This window comes from Chamaea fasciata, unplaced genomic scaffold (genome assembly GCF_029207755.1).
Source record: "Chamaea fasciata isolate MVZ Bird 193981 ecotype frontalis unplaced genomic scaffold, bChaFas1.0.hap1 SCAF_13, whole genome shotgun sequence".
Classification (NCBI taxonomy): Eukaryota; Metazoa; Chordata; class Aves; order Passeriformes; family Sylviidae; genus Chamaea; species Chamaea fasciata.
In genome coordinates, this window is record NW_027094098.1 from 12029435 (window position 1) to 12050115 (window position 20681).

At 37.8% G+C, this 20681-nt stretch overlaps 1 protein-coding gene across 1 annotated transcript in view; it reads left to right on the forward strand.

Moving 5' to 3' along the window:
* The window catches only part of PRKAR2A (protein kinase cAMP-dependent type II regulatory subunit alpha), a 60803-nt gene that overhangs the window by 21264 nt on the left and 18858 nt on the right, over positions 1-20681 (forward strand). Inside the window, exons 2-3 of the mRNA XM_066195070.1 lie at positions 3046-3081; positions 19560-19612. Of these exons, the coding sequence (XP_066051167.1) occupies positions 3046-3081; positions 19560-19612 (89 nt within the window). The remainder of the gene's footprint in view (positions 1-3045; positions 3082-19559; positions 19613-20681) is intronic.

Here is a 20681-nt window from a genome sequence, read left to right on the forward strand (position 1 = left end):
GCAGCAGTTTAATCTTGTTTCTGTAGATCCCAGATCCCTGAGTGGTAGCAGGTGGGTGTGCTGGATTCAGTGGATTCTTGTCAGTGTGGGCAGAGTTGTGCTCTGAGGGCTGCTCTGGTGTAGGAGTTTGTTATTGGTGTGTCCATCACTATTGCTTTAAATTAGGTGCCCTTTCGTGCTCAGCCTAGGAAGTAGGCTGTGTTAACAGTAAATGTATTATTCCCTTCCGCCCATCTAATTGTTTGGAATCTGTCCACAGATCAATGTAGGTGTATGTGGGACCTTCAGGAGTTGTTTCTCTTAGCAGTGCTCAGTGCCAGCCTTTTCCTTCGTGTGTTCTAATGGCAAAACACAAGGACGCTATAGGAGTGGCAGTAGTGACTGTGCAATACTGAAAATGGTCATAAGCAAAGAGAGCTTTTCATTGGTAAGCCAGAAGGAAAAACCCACTAATCTTTACTAGGATTTTATCTCTTTAGCATAAAAATAGTTATCTGACAACACATAAAAGTGAATTTTATACATGTTAGAACTGTCACTGGTGTAAGAGATGCAAAATATCATTTTAATCTTAAAAGCTTTGTGGAGGCAGAATAATAGTACTCTCTTAACTGCCCTTAAAAGGTTATGTGTTTTTCTCATTTTTAATGCTGGAAAACTTGATGCAGTTTTGATGACACTGAACCCTGCTATGGGATAAAATAATCAAGATTCTAAAAGAAGCCGTCGTTGTTGGATGTTTTTTCTATGTTAACCAAAGTACACCAGAGCGGTCTGTAGTATTTCTGTTCGAAGACATGAAAATGTTATTTTTAAATGTGAGTAAGAAATGGGTGTAGAAGTCACAAGGTGGAGAAAAAATTCTGTATATGCAAGATAGAGCCTGAAATAATGTATTTACTCACTAACGTTGTTGATTAAAAGTATTTGAATCCATACATGAGACTAGTTAAACATTTACTTAAAACTGTTATGACCTTGATGAGGTGCTTGTACAGCAAACTTATCAAATTATGTTTTGAATTTAATATTTTCTTTTGTAATAAATCACTTTGTAGTGGAAACTGAACTAATTTGTTTTGGTCCTCTCATTCTTCAAAACCATAGAGAATTGGTAGGCAGTTGACTGGGTCTCTTGGCAAAAGCAATCAGTTTTCCTCTTTCTTTAGGTCCAAATTGGCCAATTTTGAGTAGTTACTCAGTTAGACTAGATGTGAGAATGTGCTGTTGCAGGACAAAGTACTGTCCAGAGCAGTTTTGTGTCACCACTGGTGGCCACAGACAGACCCACGAGAAAAAGTCAAGAACAGGGCAAAATGCGTGAACACGTTCAGATCAGGAAGTTGCATGAGTTTGTTTAATAAACTTGAATGGATCTGTATTCCCAATGCCTGCTTCCCCTTAAGGTGAGGTAAACTTGCATCCGTGGTGTCTTTTGGCAAGTAAGATACATCCTGCCCTTATTTGCAGGAAGGGTTGCTGCTGTCATAAATGGCTTAAAGCTTTGAAGAGAAAGTTGCTTGAATTCTCAGGTTTGTTATTCAGTGTTTTTGAACCTCTTCAAGCTTGATGTATGAAAGAGTGCGTCAGTGTTATTTTTACAAGGATTATGTCATGTTATACAAGTTTAGATCTAAATTGTAAAATTCAGAATAATCTTGCTTTTAATCCTGAGCTTCTTTTGAGGCTGAGGATTGTCTCCCTGTTGATAGATTTGGTTGAAAACTGTGGAATTAACCTGATTATTCCTTCCCATCCAACCTCTTCTGATTTCCTTTTTTTTAAAAAAAAATACACAATAGTAATTTTGATCTTTTTTTGTGGTATTATTCTCCATTTTGTGTTTTCATATAGATGCAGGGTGGTTGTAAGCTCTCCAAAGAAGCTGAGCTCTTCGGTCTTTGTGAAGATATCATTGTTCTCTGTATTCTGTGGTGCTAAGATACTCAAAAAGTTTCTAAGAAATTATGAGATCATTTGAGATTTTTGTGGCAGGTGTTTAATAAATCTGGCTCTGTGATGCATGTGCTTTGATGGGGTATAAAGGCTCCTCTAATTCCTAAATATTTAAAGAATGGAATAGAAAGGTTACAGGTTGTATCAGGAACAACAGAATTACCTGCTGAAGGGAAGAAAAGTGGGAAAACATGAAGCACCCAGAATAAAACGATGCTGGTTGTTAGGGGTGAAGGAGAACAGAGTGCTTTGATTTTGTTCTGGGTGAAACTTTACAGATTGGTTGGGTGGGGTTTTTTGGTGGTTTGTGGTTTTGTTTTTTTTTTTTTGGTTTTTGTTTTTTTTTTTTTAGTCTGAAGCAGCTCTCAAGAATGGTACCTTGGTTACCATGAAAGGGGAAAGGTGCTGCTTGCTGAAGGTTGGCGTAATGTCGAAATGTGTGTGAATAGTGGAAGTCAGGGGAACTCAGGCAGTTCATCCCAATCCAATGTTCAAGTACCTCGTATAGCTACAGCGTGAACAAAGAAGCAATGGATCCTCCAGCTCAGCCTTCTCCAGTTTCAGTGTGTGTCCTTGTGTGAGACAGCCTTGGTCAGGGGTGGATAGCTGGAGTGGGAGCACTGCCTGGGCAGTTCCACAGCCTGGGCGGTGTGGGAGCAGAGAATGGGTTGGCAAAAGGTTCTTTGGCTTTTCATCCACGTTGAGTAGGTACAGCTGACCTAAAGTGCTGCAATGCTTTGCAATAATACTAAGTAAATGAGGCTGCTAACTGATGATAGGTTAGGATTGGATAATCTGTGTAGAGGTATATTTTTTCAGAATTAGGTAAAAGAAAAAAAACCCACCCAACCCAAAACTACTTACCATCCATCTTAGCGTGTAATAGCCTTCAGGAATATTTAATTTTGAATAAATGCTTACTGACTGGCAAGTAAATGGATGAAAGCTTTATACTGAAGCATTTTAAAAAGCGATTTGTATGGTGTTTGTGTACTATAAATATATAATGATTATTCAGTTTGTTCATTATACTTTATAATAGTAATAATTACAAATGTGTAATTTTGATTTGTTTTTCTTTTTTTCCAGCTCCAGTTGTTAACCGATACAACAGAAGAGTATCAGGTATGGTTTATTTTAAGAGTTTAAAGTATCTGAAATAATTTTGGAATGTGTATCTGACTAAAGGAATTACATTAAAAATGACCTTTCTCTTATTGCCTTATTTCTCATACTTCTTGCATTATTTTTGTTTAAAATAATGAGAATTGTTTCTTAATTTGCTGTAGATGCCAGTGGTCAACACATTTAGAGCAGTTAGAAAACAGAAATATGGGGGAATGTTCCCTTTTTGTATTGTTTTAGTCCCTTGCTTGTGCAGCTGATATTTATAGTTGCTGAACTGTTGGCTGTTCACTTGTTCTAGAGACACAGATTATGCTTGTTTGTTTGTTTGTTTTCCATCTGAACCAATATGAAATGCTTTAATAAGAAACTGTTATTTCCAAAAAATTCCTTTACAAGTTGATTTTTAAGAGTATCACATGAACAAAATGTTACGTGTAGATGAGAAGGTATTGTATTGTTTTTTTGTTTGAGGTGCAACGTGAGCTTTGCGTGTGGTACTTTTTTTGTCTTCAAATATTTTACTAACATTTAGTTGGTCTAGAAAGTTGTGATTTTGGTTTGACAAATATCTTTATGAAAATGCCAATGTATTCAGTGTTTTCTCTATAGTTTTGAGTTCAAGTCTACCCAGTTTGTAATTCATGTAGATAATCTGACATGGTTTTGGGTATGTTAGTTGTGGTGGGGCATTGTTGATTTTATATATATATATATATATATATATGATATATAAATAAATGTAAGATAAATACATGTTTATGTGCAAAATGTTCTTATGCAGTTCATTTGCTTTTCTACTGGTTGCTTGGATATGATTAAGGATATGATTGTGTATTTATGCCACTACAAACAAGTAACTGAGTATTATGAGAATTTCATAACTTAAAAATTGACAGTGCTGTAGTTTTGAGATATGATTGCATGAGAAATCTGGGCAGGATGAAACTGTATCTTGAATGGTGGAGTTTGATGCTCTGATAGTAAATATTGAAAGTCATATATTGTAGAGTATCTTAATTTGGAGAGGTCCAAGACACTGCAGGTTCTCTGCTAATTAAGCTAATCCATCCTGGAACCTGCTGATGGGGAAAAGTCTTAGAAATGAGGAGTGAACACATCTCAGATTTAAATTTAAATAAAGGCTGAGTTATTTCCAAAGTTAAAAAATTAGACCTTAATCAGAAAGCATTTGTAATACTTTTGATTTTGCAATACCTAAATGCAGTGTTGGTGCTCACACAGTACTGAGCTGCTCTTAGTTAAAAAACCAGGTTCTCTCATTTAAGGGGGCTAAAGGTTAATGTGAACAACTAAAAGGCAAATGTAAAATTGAATTGCTAACTTGTGCAATTAAATTAAGGAGGACTTCAGTTACTTAATAATGCCCCTGCTTCAGGAAGAGCTAGAATAATTCAGAGTTTACCGTTCGTATTAGAATTGCCATGGAGACAAACAATAATAGAATATGTGTATATTATTACTGTGTGTTAAATACTTTCCACAATAAAAAAAAAAAATTTTCTCTCTGTATACACTGTATAGGTGATGATCAGTGTGGGATTTGTTAAAATGCAAAGGCAATGCAAACACCATTCATGTGTATACAAGGAGATGCAGTTTTTCTTCTCTTGGCAGGAAAAGTAGACAAACTGCTGGTTTGAGGTGGGGGATGTTTTGGTGGAGTGGTTTATTTCACTCCATACCTGCTGTTTCTGTCAAGGCCTGCACAGGAATGAGACTGGCCAGGCTCTGCCCCATGCGCCATAGGCAACCACATTTTACAATCCCTTGCATAAAATCAGTGACTTGATTTACTAGGTTTGGTGCTCTGAATTTGGTTTGACTTGTATGTAAGATGCATTAGGTTTTAAGCAAGTTTTCATTCTGCAGTTTTTGTAAGATGGCTTTTGTCTTTATAACCCAACAAATAACAGCAAACACCAAACCAACGTTGCCTTATAGATTACTCAGCATAGTAGCTAATTATTTCTGGACTTAACTGATAAAGCAGAACAAACCATGGAGAAGAAAAGCTGGCACATAATTCTTTGTTGTAATTGCATTTGGTGTATTCTTTTGTGGTCTTCTCTTCAGAAGAGCTTTCTGCCTAGTCCATGTTGAACCTTGTCAGTCCAGCCAGTATTTCTGTTTCCACTGCAGTGTGTGTTTGTAAGGGGAGTGAAGAGCAGGGTTCAGTTGCTTGCTGCTATCAACGTTTACATTCATAAAACACAGATTCACAGAGAATTTAAAAGCTAACATGGGATGTATTAAGGAAGAATTCAGGGAAGAACTGTTCTTTTTAAGTATTTGGCTGCCTAGAGAATTACAGCATTGTCCTCATTCACTAGGTCAAAAATAAAAGAAAAATATAATTTTAATTAAAGGAAAAGTTGATAAAGTGATTGTCTATGTTACATACAGTTTATGACAGGCTAATGATTGTTTTGGTAAGCCATTCAACTACAGATGTGTTCTTGGAGGCTAATAAGTGTTTTTTATGCTCTCTTACACATAGCAGTTAGAGAATCTCTTTTTAGTTGCTTTATTAATTTATTAATAAAAAACCTGATGTGTTTTCTTCTAGTTGGTTGTGATCAATTGCCTACAGGTAACAGGATGATCATGATTTCCTTGGTGCACTGTTGCAAATTCTAGAGATTCATAAACCCATAGAATAAATCTGTTCTAATGATTACTAAGTTTTCATTTAGGTGTTTATTTCTAGTTATGAAACACCTAAACTGTTCTGGAAAATACTGCCAATGTTGTAAATATTTAGCTGTCATTCTTTAAGACTTACTCAACATGGACTGTGCAGGAGGGTCATCCTGGAAGAGGGGAATTTATCTAATCGTGTTCATGTAATTATTTATAGAAGTGCAGAGTGGTAGTGTTCTCATGAAGAGAAACAGCCTTTTCCACGGAATGCTTGGAGGGAGAAGGAGAAATGAGAGCTTGGTGTTCCCCTAGAAATTAATGTAGTGGATAGCTGGCTTGTGTGTAGCATGTTTGGCCCTGTAGTGTTTTGAGATCCATGGTGTGCACACAAACACTTGGTCAGCTCTAATTTGCATCTGAGCTGGTGGCTGACTTCATTAAAATAATCGTTCGTGAATTCATAAACTGCACTGATAGTAGAAACTAAAATGGAAAAAAACCACCCCACTAATTTGAAAACCTCCTAGCTCTGGGGTGCCATAGGCTGTGATGCTAATTACCCAGCAGAGCAGTTGTCTTGCTGCTGCTCTAAGTGAGTTTTAGCAAAGTATGAGCCTTGTGCCAGTGTAACCTGTGTTCCATGGATTGCTGACTGATTCTCTTTGCCCAGGCTTGGGTTGAATGGTCTGAAACCCTTATGGATTCCTTCCTCCCAAGACAAGAACTGGACTGGGTTGAAATTCATACTTGCTTCATTCCATTCTTTGATCTTCCTCCAAGCATAGGGGCTCCTGACAAACTTAATTGTGTTAGTCACTTCATTTCTGTAATGCAAGGCTGCAGAGCATGCCACTGTCTCTGCCCTTGCCTGGGCACTGACTACGTGGTGCAGTAATCAGTGGCAGAAATCAGTGATACCTCCTTTCTCAATTATATCAAAGCTGTTTCAAAACTAGAGAAAGAGAGCATTAATATTTGTCCCACTACAACAACTGGTACATAGCACTGAGGAGAATTTTGCTCATATGAATGAGGAGTCAATTGTGTTTTTGGAAGGAAGAGTGTGATGCCCACTAGAGTCTCTCTTGTGCATAGTTTTAGTTTTAGAGTATTTCAGAAAAGTTTTTTGATAGATTTCTGTATTGCCATTTCTAGACACTTTTGATTCATTCCACAGAACACCCACTCTCCAGCAGACTTACTAAGTTCTTCTCGGGATAGGAAAATCTGACAAAATGACACCCGTACCATACGTGTGTCACAAAAGGTTTTCATCTTTTTTCTACAATTATTTCTGTTTATCTGAGTGGTCTGGTATAATATATCTCTTTTGCATATGCCTGTGCTCCCTCATGAGCCTTCCTTTGGCCTCAGTGGGATGAGAATACGGTTTTCACATTCAACTGCTATAAGCAGAGTAATTGACCTTTATAATCTAGGAAAGCAATATATAATAGTTATTTCCTTAATAGTAACACGGCTGTCAGGACCTGTGCCTGTTTGCATGTTAATACAAAAATTAATCAAATGAACAAGACTTGCCTCAGTTGGTCCTTTTGGTGGGGCAGCTTTCAGCAGAGACTCAGTGGAGTGAGAAGGATTAAATCTGTTCCTGGAGCTGGGTGCTAAACCCTCCCCTGAGATGGGGCTGCTGAATAAAGATTTCGTGTGTAGAGGTTAATTTTGTTTAAACGTCACTGAATCCCGTTTTCCTGTGTATAACAAACATTAGCTTTGTGTGGAACCCTGACAGTTGCCAATTGTCAGTGTCCTCAGCAAATGCTGGGTTCATAATCAGTACTTTTGATGTTTCTCTTGTCTCTAGCAATCTGATGTGGCACTGTAGCTTGGTGTTGTGGAGTGGTGTGTGTTTTGGGGTTGGGTTTTTGGTTTTGTTGTTGTTGTTGTTTTTGTTTGTTTTTTGTTTGGTTTTTTTTGTGGGTTTTTTTGTGGTTTTTTTTTTTTGTATTTGAGTAATTGTGTGTTTTGAATAATGTGTAAATCAATATCCCTTGATGGTTTCTGGCCTTTTCCTTTCCTCATCACATAAGCTTCCATAAGAGGCCTTGACTATTGGCTCTTCCAATTCACTGATTCTTCTCTATTTTGATGGTGGTGGGGATTCTTTACCTTGAACTCTTCATTAGTCTGGCTCCTGCCAAAGATGAGCAATCATCTCATAATGTACATATGTTGCTAAAGTCTGATATTCCTCTGTGCTTTCTAGTGCAATACAGCATTTTCTTCACATTCTGGCAAGCTGAGATATCAGGATATGATAATATTACACACAGTAAATTTCTTTTAGTACCTTTTAGTGTTTTAAAATGACACCTTTAACAAAAATGATTTTCTAATAAAGCCTTTCTGTTAATTATTGCCACACGGCATGTTAGTATTTGGTAAAAAATACTGTTTTGGGACCCTGTTAAATTAGGACATCTAAGTGGTAGCAATGAAACAAGAGGCAGTGCTTCTCTTGGGAGGTTGTTTTGAGTATTTTCTTTTGCAGAATATTATACTACTTCAGTGATTAAAAACTTAGCACTTGAAATCATCAGGGGAGTGAGTGATGACTGACTTTCTCTGTGCTGTGCTCTTTGCTGTGTATTTATCTGATTATCAGAGGTTGGCTTGAAAATCATTATCTGGTTTCTTGAAGCTATTTAATGAATTTCTGTTGATTATTCACCATCTTACAACACTGATGACATAATAACTTCTGCTGAAAGATTTTCAGGCAGGTAATAAACGATGAGAGACTAGTTCAAAAATCCACATTTTTACAAATGGCACAGTTTTCCTGTATCAACAACCTGAAGCCTCTGTGATTTTTTGCTAGCCCTAATGATTGCAAAACTGATATCATAACTAGAGTGAAAAGAATTCATTTTAAAAAATGTTGATATGAGCAAAAGCCAAGCATGTGGGATGACAGATGAAAGTGGTGATAAATTGTGTGGGTGCTCTCCTGTAAGAAAGTGTCTGAATCATTATTCATTAAACAAAAAAAAAAAGCTTGTTTTCTCTGTTTGCAATATTGGGACTTATTTAAAAATTCCTGGCATGTGATTGACATTCAGTGAATAATAAAAAGCTTATTTTTGGAAAATAATAGTCATGACTTCACAACTAATTGGATTTCACAGTGTTGTGAACAATTCTGCAGGTTTTTTTTATGACATAAAGAGAAATACAGCACTGTGAGCATCCTTACTTAAAATTTAAGTCAGTGCAATACCTGGTCAGAAGAAATCTGATCCAGTCTGCTTAATGCACATAAGTACTACAGTGCAGTAGAATTAATCCTTCATCTTATTTATTATCTCTTAATAATAGTTCATGGCTAGAGTGTTACATAAAAATTAGAAGTTGTTTGTCCAAAGTCAAGTGTTTAACTGAAATTAGCCCTTATGAGTTGGGAGCATAAGTATAGCTATGCACATTTTTAAGCAAGTAATGCAGTATGGATCAATTTTTCAAAAGTACTGAGGTAGCAAAAGGTGCAAGTGATTAACTTCCATTAATTGTTTCACATTAAAGATCTTTAAAAAGCCTACATAAATGTTGGTCCAGATCTTTGTATACATAAATACTTTTGAAAATATCAGCCTTCAGCTGATGGTTGAAATAAAATTTAATTCTCCCTTTGATAGGTTGGAATTTAACTTTTCTCTTTTGTGTGATAGAGAATTTGAACTCAGGATGGTTTTTATCATGGAAATTAAAGCCCAAATGAAAATATTCCAACATGGTTTATTGGTTAGACACACCTGAGGAAATCTCGAAATGCCTGTCACTAAAAGGCATTTTTATACTTGGTGAATAACCTGGTGCTGTGATGTATCTTTAGAGTGACCTCAGAGTCCCATATGATTTGCATTTTTCTTGTGAATATATAAGGCTGCACTTCAGCCCTGTTTAAATATAAAGTTTTAGACAAAGTCACAGATGTTGTTATGCTCCGATACTGATTAATACACTCAAGCAAGTTTAAGTTTTGTAACTTCCGTTTAAATGTGAAATGGGTTGAATAGTCCACTCATGGAGAACAGAAAAGTTTAAACAGACTTGATTTAAATATGAAAGGATGTACTTTCAGAAACTTTACATGGTAGTTTTTAACCCCAGAACACCTTGCTGAGTCTGTGTGTAGCCCAAAATAACAGAAAACTCTGTAAGAATACTAAAAAATTCATTGTAGGGAATCTAGTGGCAAGATGAAAACTCACTACAGGAAATACTAAAGCAATCTCAAGAGCTAGTGTGAGCACTCCTTTGAAGAGAGGCCTGAATCAGGGCTTGACTTTGGGAGGTGGCTTGTGTGTGTGGGTACTTGGCTGCCTGAAGCACTTAGCTGATCTGGTGTGTTTTTCCCATGTCTCCAGAATCTGGGAGAGAAAAAACCCTAACTTTCTTCAGCTCACTAATCTTTTCTAATGGAAAAACACAAAACTGGTCATAAGTAAGGCACACAAGTTCCAACTGTTGAAGTTCTATCCAACATTAGTCTTTTGCCAGACCACTTGAAGTGTGTGTTTCCTGCAAAGGCAACCCATTTATTCAGAGAGGTGCTGAAGTCCAGAGTTGGTTCATGCTGGAAATGAAGGAGTGAAGGAGTGACACCTTTGCCATGGCTGGTGCTCCCTGGGGCATTGGGATTGCTCAGCAGCCACACAGGAATGGGGGACCTGCCAGGCTTTTCTTCAAAGGTAACTTCCCACATTTCCTGCTTTTCCAGCGTGCCAGGAAAGGAAGCAGTAGTGTCCAAGCACAGGGACTTGGGGCCTTCCACATCATTCCTCTGCACACAATCCTTTTGTGTCAAGCCATGCTAATTTTTTATTGTTCCCTGTTGCTACAGGCAAATAGGTGCTAGTTGTTGGATTCAGGATAATGTGGTTTTTAACATATTTGGACATTGTCCAGAAGTCTTTGAAAATCATATTATGTAATTGATTTCAGGAGTTTCCAACACTTTGATATATTTTGGTTCTCTGTCATGATAGATGTCAGAAAGATGGGGGTAATCTTCATTGCTAAATGAAATTTTAAGGCAAAAAGTGCTTTATTGAACTTTTCTCAAGATGATTTTAAACTATTATTTGCCTGACTGCAGATTTAGCAGTTCATGTGGCAGAATTGCAAGTATAAAACCAAAAAAGCCTTGATTGGTAAACTGAAAGAACATTTCTTATTTCTATACTAGAAAAACACTTTTCCTGTTTTATTCCTCAGCTAAATTCTCTCTTCCATCTAGAGTTTGCAACCAAAAGCCTGTAAGCTACATGCCTTTTTAGGGGAAAGGTATAATTTGAGCCATTTCTTGGAACTTGTGGTGTTCTGATGTAAACTGAATGGAAAGTGAACATTGTCTGTGCTGTTTTTAACTCAGAGAAAGTACCACTGTTTCAGGACCATAAGCATTATTGGTGCTGAATTTCTGGTTCTATCTGCCTTGCTTATGTAATGCATTTAGAAATGTGTTAAGATTTATGTGATGGGCTAAACCAGAAGATCATTAAAGCAGAAGGCTTGCTTCTACAATTGTGAATCTGTGTGCTCTGAAATAGTAGTAGCATCATGTTTTCCAGGAGACCTTTTTTATGGATGACTATCTCATCGGTAAGGCTCTCTTAGAAGGCTTGAACAAGGTCAGCAGCATGTTTATCCATTTCAGTCTTCTGATTTCTTAACTTGCAAGAATAAAGCTTGCTCCATTTGAATTTCCCAGGCCTCACCACGTGGAATAATGTGTAACTCCAAAATACCCTGCTTTCATTTTAGATTTCTATTTAAATGTAGTAAAGGGAACTGGAAACAGAAGTAGCAAATAGTAAATTACTGTTTTAAGATTTAAAGGGCAGTATTTTGCTTTTGGTAGTTATAGTGTCAGAGCTGTTTTCTCCAACGATTGGCCGCATGGAGAACTTTCTTAGAGTTTTTTTAGTCCTCTACCATGATGGAAGCATTTTTGTTGTTTAAACTTTCATGCAGACTGACTTCTTACTGCGAGTCCCAGAGCACACCAGTGTCTGATGGGATGCTGGGCTCTCTTGTTGTGAATTGAGACATGGAAGCCCGAAGTGCAGGAGTCCCAGGTGTGGCTTAGTTAGCAGATGATTCTGTGAAATCGGGCAGTATTGTCCCTTGGCTTCTCCAGCTGTACAGGAGCGACTTGCAGAGTGTTTATTTTATCACCAGAGTGCTTTCATCATAGGTCCTCTGGAAACTGTAAATTTTCAAATTGTCAAAAATTATAGTCTAGGAATTACAGCTTCATGAGTTTATCATTATTCTGCAGCATGTGGCTTCAGTGAGGTGAGAGAGTATAACCCTTCAATGTGTGAGCAGGCAGAGTGGAAGGATAAGCTAAAGCATTTGGCGTAACTCATACATGACATTAAGTAAAAGTTGTGCCTTGATATAATTATATAGGCAACTATATGAAGCAAATACAATGACAAACAGTTGTTGGTTTAGTTGGAAAAAAAAAGAAAAAAAAAAAAAGGCAAATGTCATGTTCATTTGGTTATGCCAGAGAGGTAGGAGAAGTGCTTAGGAGAATTCTGTCTCTAGTCCTACACTGGCACAAGCTTTTTGTTTTAATTGCTCCTGAGTAGGAGGAGGATTTAACTGAAGGAGGATTTAAATAAAGATATACAAGCTGAGGGTTGTCTTCTGAAGTTTTGTTGCTGTTCAGTAAGACCCTCAACAAGTTGCCTCTTAGTTTGGTAGGGAATGTCTTTTCCTAACAGATCCCTGGAGCAGATTCCCGGGTGCTGTGGCACCTTTGGTCTGTGGTTTGTCTGGTGCTGTGTCCCTGAGTCGCTTAACCTGGGGGTAGTTTCCAGGCCAAAGAAAACAAAAAAAACCAACCCTGAACAAAGCCTACCTAGGAATAATAATTAAGTAGGAACGCATTGTATCTTGTTAAAAGTGCTTTACGCTTGTCTTTAAAATCTAGTTGGAGCAGTATTGTCTGCTTGTAATGCTTTCGTTTTATGTGTGTAAAGATAGGAATCTAAAAGAGACTGTGATTATTTACTTTCCGTTTATTATTCTAGTTCTTTCATCATGAAAGTTCTCTTTTGCCTCTAGGGAAATGTAATTTTAAATACTTTGCCAAATCTTGCTGTAGTAAGAAAAAAAAAAGGCTATTCTGCTGTAAGGCATTGTCTCAGTTGTTTTACTGTACATATGATGATAAAGCCTTAAAGAAACACTTAAAATCAAATTTTTATTAATCTGTATGAATGTAATAAGAATATTTGAGAACTGCATTATTCAGAATATATAAAGCAAATGCACATATGGAAATAGTTGTCAACCAATTGTCATAATTTTAAAGGGCTAATTATGTTGCCTGTACTGAGGCATCTTGGGAGAAAAGATGTCTGTGCATGTAAAGTTGGATTTCCTGTGAAGAAAAAAACCCCATTATCATAAAAGGTGGCATTTATAATTGATTGTGCAGTCTGTTCTGAACTTGTTACTGAAAAGTAATATGAAGTAGGAGTGTGTGACAATGGTGTTTCAGTTTTGTCACAAGCCATTGTCGCCAGAACTGTTGCATTTCTCTTTTGATGGAAAGAGAACAAGCTGGGGAAGGCTGATGTAGATAATGCTATTGGAAAGTACATAATCATGGTGAGGAAATGCTTATCAAAGATTTCTAAAAGCAAGGTGAGCAAGCACTGTAACACGTAATGCACTTCTCTTGACAAAAGTGTTTATCCAGATTGTGAACTAGAGTGGCGTCTCTCCAGGCTCTACCTTGGACCACCTCAGTTTTGCTACTCTGTTAAAGTAATGGACCTTGAGGAACATAGGCAATGTCTACATCAGAGGTGGGCATTTTCAGGTTGACTCTGGGCTGTAAGCAAGGCTCTGGGTAGAGCCAGGTGAACACTTCAAGCTGTTGTGCAAGAGGCAGCAGTGGCTTTCTGCAGAGCAAGGTGAAACAGTGCAAGGTTTTAGGGCTTTACAGGCTCCATCAGTGTCTCATAGGCTTCTTTTCTTGACAAAGTGATCTGTGCAGCTTTTCAGCCTGAGCAGGCTTTGGGACCAAGTGTGGAGTGTGCCTGAACCTGTAATCCTGACTGGACAGAGCTGGTTTGGCGCAGCCATGCTGAGTCTGAGTGCCTTTGTAGTTAATCTGTAACACAGAAGAACTCTGCCTGTGACTCTGCCTGTGAAGGACCGACTTGATTTAGTTTCCTTTTAACTTTAAATGACATATGAAGCTGATTCAGGAACGGAAAATCCATTCTTTTCCTTTCCCCCCAAAATGAATAATTTCTAATTATTTTCCCACAAAAAATTGTCACTTGATTTGACATATATGGCCATGCAAGTGGTTGCGTGTTTGAATATTCTGCTTTGGTATTTGACAAAGGTTTGATGGGGTGTTTTTTGCTCAAGTCCTGGTTATTGTAAATCATGTCTCAGTTATGCCTCTGTGAGAATTAAGAGTGAAGTCAGGAGGTGGCACTGCTGTGGGCTATCCTGCGTCTGGAGATTGTCATGTGGCACGTAAAGTGAAAGACCAGTCTTTAAGACCCAAGATCTGAGTTTTGGACTCATGCAACAACGTTGGTTTTAACAAAAAAATTTACCCTTGATTTCAGTCAGTTCTCACTAGTGAATTGAAGGCTGGAGCAGCTGATTTTCCTGCACATATTAACTCTTCTTTGGGTTTCAGTGTTGCTTTTCCTTCCAACTGTCATAAATGTGAAGATGGTTCAGGTGGTGCAAATGGTTGCAGGTTCTGTTTCCCACTTGCTGGATCGAGGTATGAATCTGTCGTCTGCTTTGACATGGTGAGATCTTTCACTTGAGAAACAAAGTGCAATTTCTAAACCAAAAAGTTCTGAGCTAACCAGCAACAGAAGTGAGAGGAAACTTGAAGTTGCTTCCCAAGTGTGGAAAATCACATTTAGCTGTGCCAGCAAAGACCTGTGTGGAAGTGCTGTTCAAGCTTCCTAATTCATCTGACTGCATCGTTTTGAAGTGTAACTCAGCTGTCAGGGGGAATGACAAGCCACTGGCTGTGGTCATCTTTCCAGCTGGCATAGTGCTCCCAGAAGAGGCTATGCATCTGTCCCTTGAGAGACAGACTTAAAAAATGCTTGAAGCTTTGACAAGCTCAAATGCAAAGAACACTGCCTTAAACATAGTTTAAGATTACTCATATGAATAAATAACTGAAAAAGTGGTTCTACGTGTACTGCAGTGAGTGGATTTTTATTAATGAGTCTGATAGGATCCATTGGAGGTGATGCATTCTCATAAATGAGGAAGAGTGAATAGGATTTCACTCTGCAGTGCAGAAGGTGGAATCCAAAATTGAAAAGAGAGGATGACAGGGCATCTATTTGCTACTTGCTTCAGTAGCAACAGGAATACTAATAATGCATTCACTTTACATAAAACACAGAACCTAAATTCTCTTCTTTTGTGTGTGTTTGAAGGTGTTCAGGCATCCGTCTCTTGGCTGTTACTTTGAAAAAAACGGTGATCTCTCAGGGACAGGGCTGGTGTGCACTTCTCTTGGAGGCTGTATTAACTTGCCAGAGCCAAATGCTCAGCTGTTATTTGCACACAGATTTGTATAGAGTGCAAGGTCTTTGATCTTGGCAAAACACATATTTTGCAGAACAATATTATCTTGAGAGTGATTAAAACTTGCATAAATAAAGGTGGTGTTTGTGCTGGCAAACTTGTCTTGCTACTTCTCCTTCTCTCCCCACCCCTTGCTTCCCCCTCACCCATCCACTGCTGATGTCATTGCTGCAGCTACAGAGATCTCGGTTGCTTTCAGATTCTGTCACCTGCATAACAAAGCAGCGATGGAGCTGTATCATTTCTGAGCCTTCAGAAGTGTTAACAGATGTTCTTGAAAGCCAAAGAAGGTGCAGCATGAGAGCTGCAGAAGCTAAGAGAGACTAAATGTAGATGGTAGGATAAAAAGCCTGAATTTCTTTTTATCTCAAAGCTTCATAAAATTGAAAACAGTTTTTTATGTTCCAAAGCTATCTGAACTATGTATGGGTGGATTTGGAAGGAAGCTTGGTCTGCCTGGTGTGAGCTGATGGAGCTGTAGATGTGTCACACTGGTGTGTAGCTTCCACTGATGGATTCTTGCTCAGCACTTGCTCAAGGGCAGAGTTGTGCTGAAAATCTCAGCTAGGCAAGGTGTGATTTCAGAAGTCACTTCAGATTATATGAAGATACTGGTGAGCTTTGGGTTTCACATTAAGAAAACTTCTTCCCCTGAGGGTGTTGGAGCAGGTTAGCAGAGAAATGTGTGATCTTTGCCCTGGAAGGTTTCCAGGTCAGCCCCAAAGTAGCCCTCAATTCTGAATAGCTCCCCTTGGAGGGGTAGGTTGGACTGGATGACCTTCAGAGAGGGATCCCTTCCAGCTGCCATTTCAATGAGTCTGAAAAACAACACTTTCCAGGAGATTCTTGTGAGAACAAGCTTGCCTTGGAGTGTCTGTTTTGTTGGGACATTTAAATAGTTAATATGTGAATTCAGTCTTGTGTCAAATAATGGGTCAAGGACGTTTTTACTCTGTCAAGATGAAAGATCAGATGTTTTTTCATTAGGACTGGCTGTACTTTAACACACAGATGAATAACCTTCAGGAGTTCTGAAATTCCCTAGATTTCTGACAGGGATTGGCAGAGTTTAGGGTAGTTATGGGGGTCCTTTACAGCCAGAAAAATAGCAAAGCAGCACGGTTAACATGAAACATTGTGAAGGTAAGACTGACATACAGGCCATAAAATCAATGGTACAGACTTCCCCAAGTGATTTACCAACTAAAAATAGTGGAAAGAAAAGTCGGGCATACTCACCATAAAACATGGGATTGATTTGATGTAATGTTGCTTTTCCTTTTCATTAGTCATATTTTAAAGTATTTGTTATGAGTAGGCTGAAAAGCTTTCTGTTGGCTTTCCAGCATATCACAGTATTAATTAAGCTTGAGAATTTTGTGTCTCTCCCCTTTTTTAAGCATACCACAACAGATATGTTACATTAAGCGTTATAGCTCTGCCTGCAAGTAAATAGAGTCCTGTCAATCAGAGCTGTCCAAAGTCAAAACGTCTGGCCTACTCTTCTCCATGGAAAAAGAAATCCCAGCAGGAGGCTGAAGAATGAGAAGTATAATGGGAAGCCATTTTATGTGACAGCATGGAAAGAAGTGGTATTTTGCCATGTTTTTATTGTATTTCTGTGGAGCCCATTCATGGGTATTACAGAAGTGATTTCCATATGCAAGGGAAGGACACGAAGTCCTAGTCTGTATCCTTGGTGGGCTTTGGGAGCTGTTTTCACCCTTACTGGGTAAGATGAAATAGGGGAAACCTACATTTACAAACCTTAACCAAAGCCATTTCATACTGAAGTTATAGGTGACTGTGTTGTTTTGATGCATGTTTTAAGATAAGGTTTTGCTCTGATTCTCTAGTTTTAGTTGTGATAATAAAACTTGTTTTCCCAAGGAAATCTTGAAGAGAATTTCCTGAATTCTGAAGCATTTGCAGCAATAGCTTCCCTGCAGCTGAGGTGGGGACAAAATCAAATTTGCAGCTTAATACTAAAATTTGAATGTAGAATAGTATAGTGGTACAGTGATCTCTGAATTCATCGATATGTGACTTGTACATGCTTATACACCAGGTACTTTCAGAAGTGCATTTATAGTATGTAATATTGTGCGTAATGGAGAATTGGACTCCCAATTACTCATAGGATACACTGGTTGTAACAAATGAGGAGAGTTAATTATCTCCAATTTCACCATACTATTTAAACCACAGAGCCTTTCTTCTTAGTAACTGTTCCTTATTAGAAAATCCAAAGCTTTCACAAGAGACTTTGATCTTTACTGTAAAATGGAAGGAGGAGAAAAGCTTTCACACCAAAATGCTAATAATGTTCTCTTTGTTAGTGTTTTTGTGTTGCATGTTAAGTGGACCAGCCTGTCAGTCCAAGTTCTGTAGCTTTGTAGGCATCCACCTTCCCATAAACCAGTCATCTTTGGACTCTGGACTATACTTTTTTTCATCTGGGGAAGAATGCTGTTTATCCTTTGTTGACTGTCTGCCCTAAGTGTGGGTGGCTCTGCTAAACTAAAAGCATGTGTGTGGTAGGTGCAATGTTAATACACTGTTTCTGTATTGTTAAACAGGTTTATTGTATGAGCAATACTTACTCTCTAAATGCCTGATGCCTAATGATTATATGATTGCATTTTTACATTGTGGTTTGAAAAGTGGAATGCTTGTTGTTGTGTTTGAGTCTCCTCACTCTCTCCAGGAAAGAAGGAATTAAAATCCAATTTCCTGGGAAAGACTTGCATCTTTTGGGTAGGGAGAGAAAAACAAAACAAAACAACCAAATAAAAAAAGACACACAAAACCAAACAAATCTTTCCTAGTAAATTATGGTAGAATTTTGCATTTTTATAGTCCTGCTGAATGCATGATGACAGGGTCAATAGGCATGTGTGCATTTTCAAATTATTTGCAAGTTGCTGAATTCTAGACTTTCTGGATTTTTAGTTATACTTTCTCAGTCCATTCAGCAGTTAGATGTCATTGCAGTGAGCTTCTGGGCATTCTGCCAAGTCTTCACTATTGTCAGGATGCTGGATAAAGTACAAAGGAAAATGCTTGTCTGTGTTTCCTTGTAAAATTTTATAAGTAATGTATAACCTCAGAAGTGAGACCACCCTTATTAAAGTAAGAGCTCAGCTAGATGAAAACAGGACTGACTCTCGCTTTCCCTGACTGTCTGTACAGGTGGGTGGGATGTGCAGATCACCTTGACATGCAAGAACTGTTAATATCCATGAATTAATAAGAAAATCTGGGCTAGAACTCTAGGCTTTTGGCAGCCAAAGTGTGTGTTTAGTATTGTAAAACTGTGTAATAGTGTAAATGTTAAGATAACTGAAGACAAGACTTTTCTGAAGAATTAAAACTGAACAAAAATGGTTTGAAATTTCAGCAGCTCTGCATTATTGCCTCTCTTTCAGTGGATCCTGTAGGTATAATGGCATGTTTGGCAGAGCCTTCTCCCAATGCATATAGTGTGTAGTTTTCCACAACTGTACTCATCCTTTTTTAAAAAATCACTCTGTTAATTTTAGAGTTGTTTTTGTAACATCAATTGACATTAATTTGGTTAAAATGTAGTAAGATAGAGGAATGTGTGGGGGATGGGACTAAATACTGTTTTTTCATTGTACTGTGGTGAAGCTAATTATTAATTTCCCAGATAAATTTCTGTGAAAACACGATTTCTCTGTATCAAAAAGCCTCCCAAAATATAGATACTCACCTGCAAATCAGAGTTGAGGTGGAGCGAGTGCCTCATCATTCCTTGTGCTCCTTTTTCTCAGTGTTTTGCTCTGTACATTGCACTGCAAAGAACAAAGCAGTGCAGCAGCAGTATTTTCCCCCTGCATTTTAGAGAAGATGCTTGTAAATGAATCTGAATGGAGATGGTTATGCTTTGATACCAGTTGAAAGGAAATCTGTGTCCATGCTTGAGTACTTGCTAGGCAAGATTATTTAATAAGTCACAGACTTTTTACATGAGAGTCTGAGAACAGCCATGCTGTGCCTTCTTAGAGAACAGACAGGATTTGAGCCTCTGACACTATAATGACAAAATGAAAAGTGATTTTGTTTTTCCTGTAGGAAAATAGAAGAAAACGTATTTTAACTGATTTGTTTGCTGTTCGTAGTTTGTAATTACTTCTTTTTACTTATTTCCTCTCTCTTTTTCTTCCAAGTTTGTGCTGAAGCTTTCAATCCAGATGAAGAGGAAGAAGATACAGAACAAAGGGTAAGAGTGAGAGAATCACTCCATGCATGGTTCTCTCTACAGATTGACAGGCAGATGTACATTTCTTTTTCTTACCACTTGTGTTTTTTGTGCTGAGCGTGGTGTGGTGGTACTGGCAAAGTGACATTGCTTCGAAATTTAGAGCCACTTTGTCTCATGGACTTTTTTAGTCACTGCAGCTTTAATACAATTTTACTTCAAAGGATTCAAGAGCTGTGCTTAAGTCTTAACATCTTTAAAGTTTAGGCTGTGTTCCTTTCTTAATTCTCTTAAAGGCTTGTTGAGGCAATTCCTAGATGGTCGGTGCTGTTGAGAAGAATTAGTTAAGCTTTACCACAGCTGTTTCTTCATGGGTGCTTAAAATTCCTCACATGCTTTTTGCTGTCTTTCTTGTCAGAGCAGTTCTGCCTGGGTAGGAAAAATGCTTGGTTGAAATAATTTAAGTCTGAGGCCACCTGTTTTTTTCTCCTGTTCTTGAAAGTTGGGCGTTTCTAGGAATTATAAATCCAGATACAGTAATTGTATTTCTTTAGAGATGGGTTTGTGTGAGCAAATCTTGTGGCCTGGTTGGTGAGAATCAGTGTTTTCTCCCTGGACTTCTGGTGTTCCTTTCCAGATTCCATTGCAAGGAGTCTTACACTTCTGCAATGAAAATCTATGTCTAATATAATTTCTCTTAAAAAATAAGAGATACTTCATAAATATACTTAGTAAATAATTTTTATATGCTATAAAAAGAAAAAACTATGAGTGTGTCTCGTTATCCAAATATTTGTAAACTTGGACACATTTATTCCATCAAAAGTCTTTATTGAATCATCAGTCAAGAAAATTTTCTGTTTTCTTTTAAAACAAGGATCTGAGACCTGTTTAACTTTGGAAAATTACTCTTTAGAAATGCCTGCTGATATAACTGGTTTTTGGAATCCTTGTTATTCCAGAAATAAGAAATGTTAATGTGGTGCATGTCAGGTAATTAATTTTTAAATATATTTTCATAATTAGTCCCTAACAAGCACATATATGAACATTTTCATGATACACTATGAGTGTTGGTTCCTTTAACCTG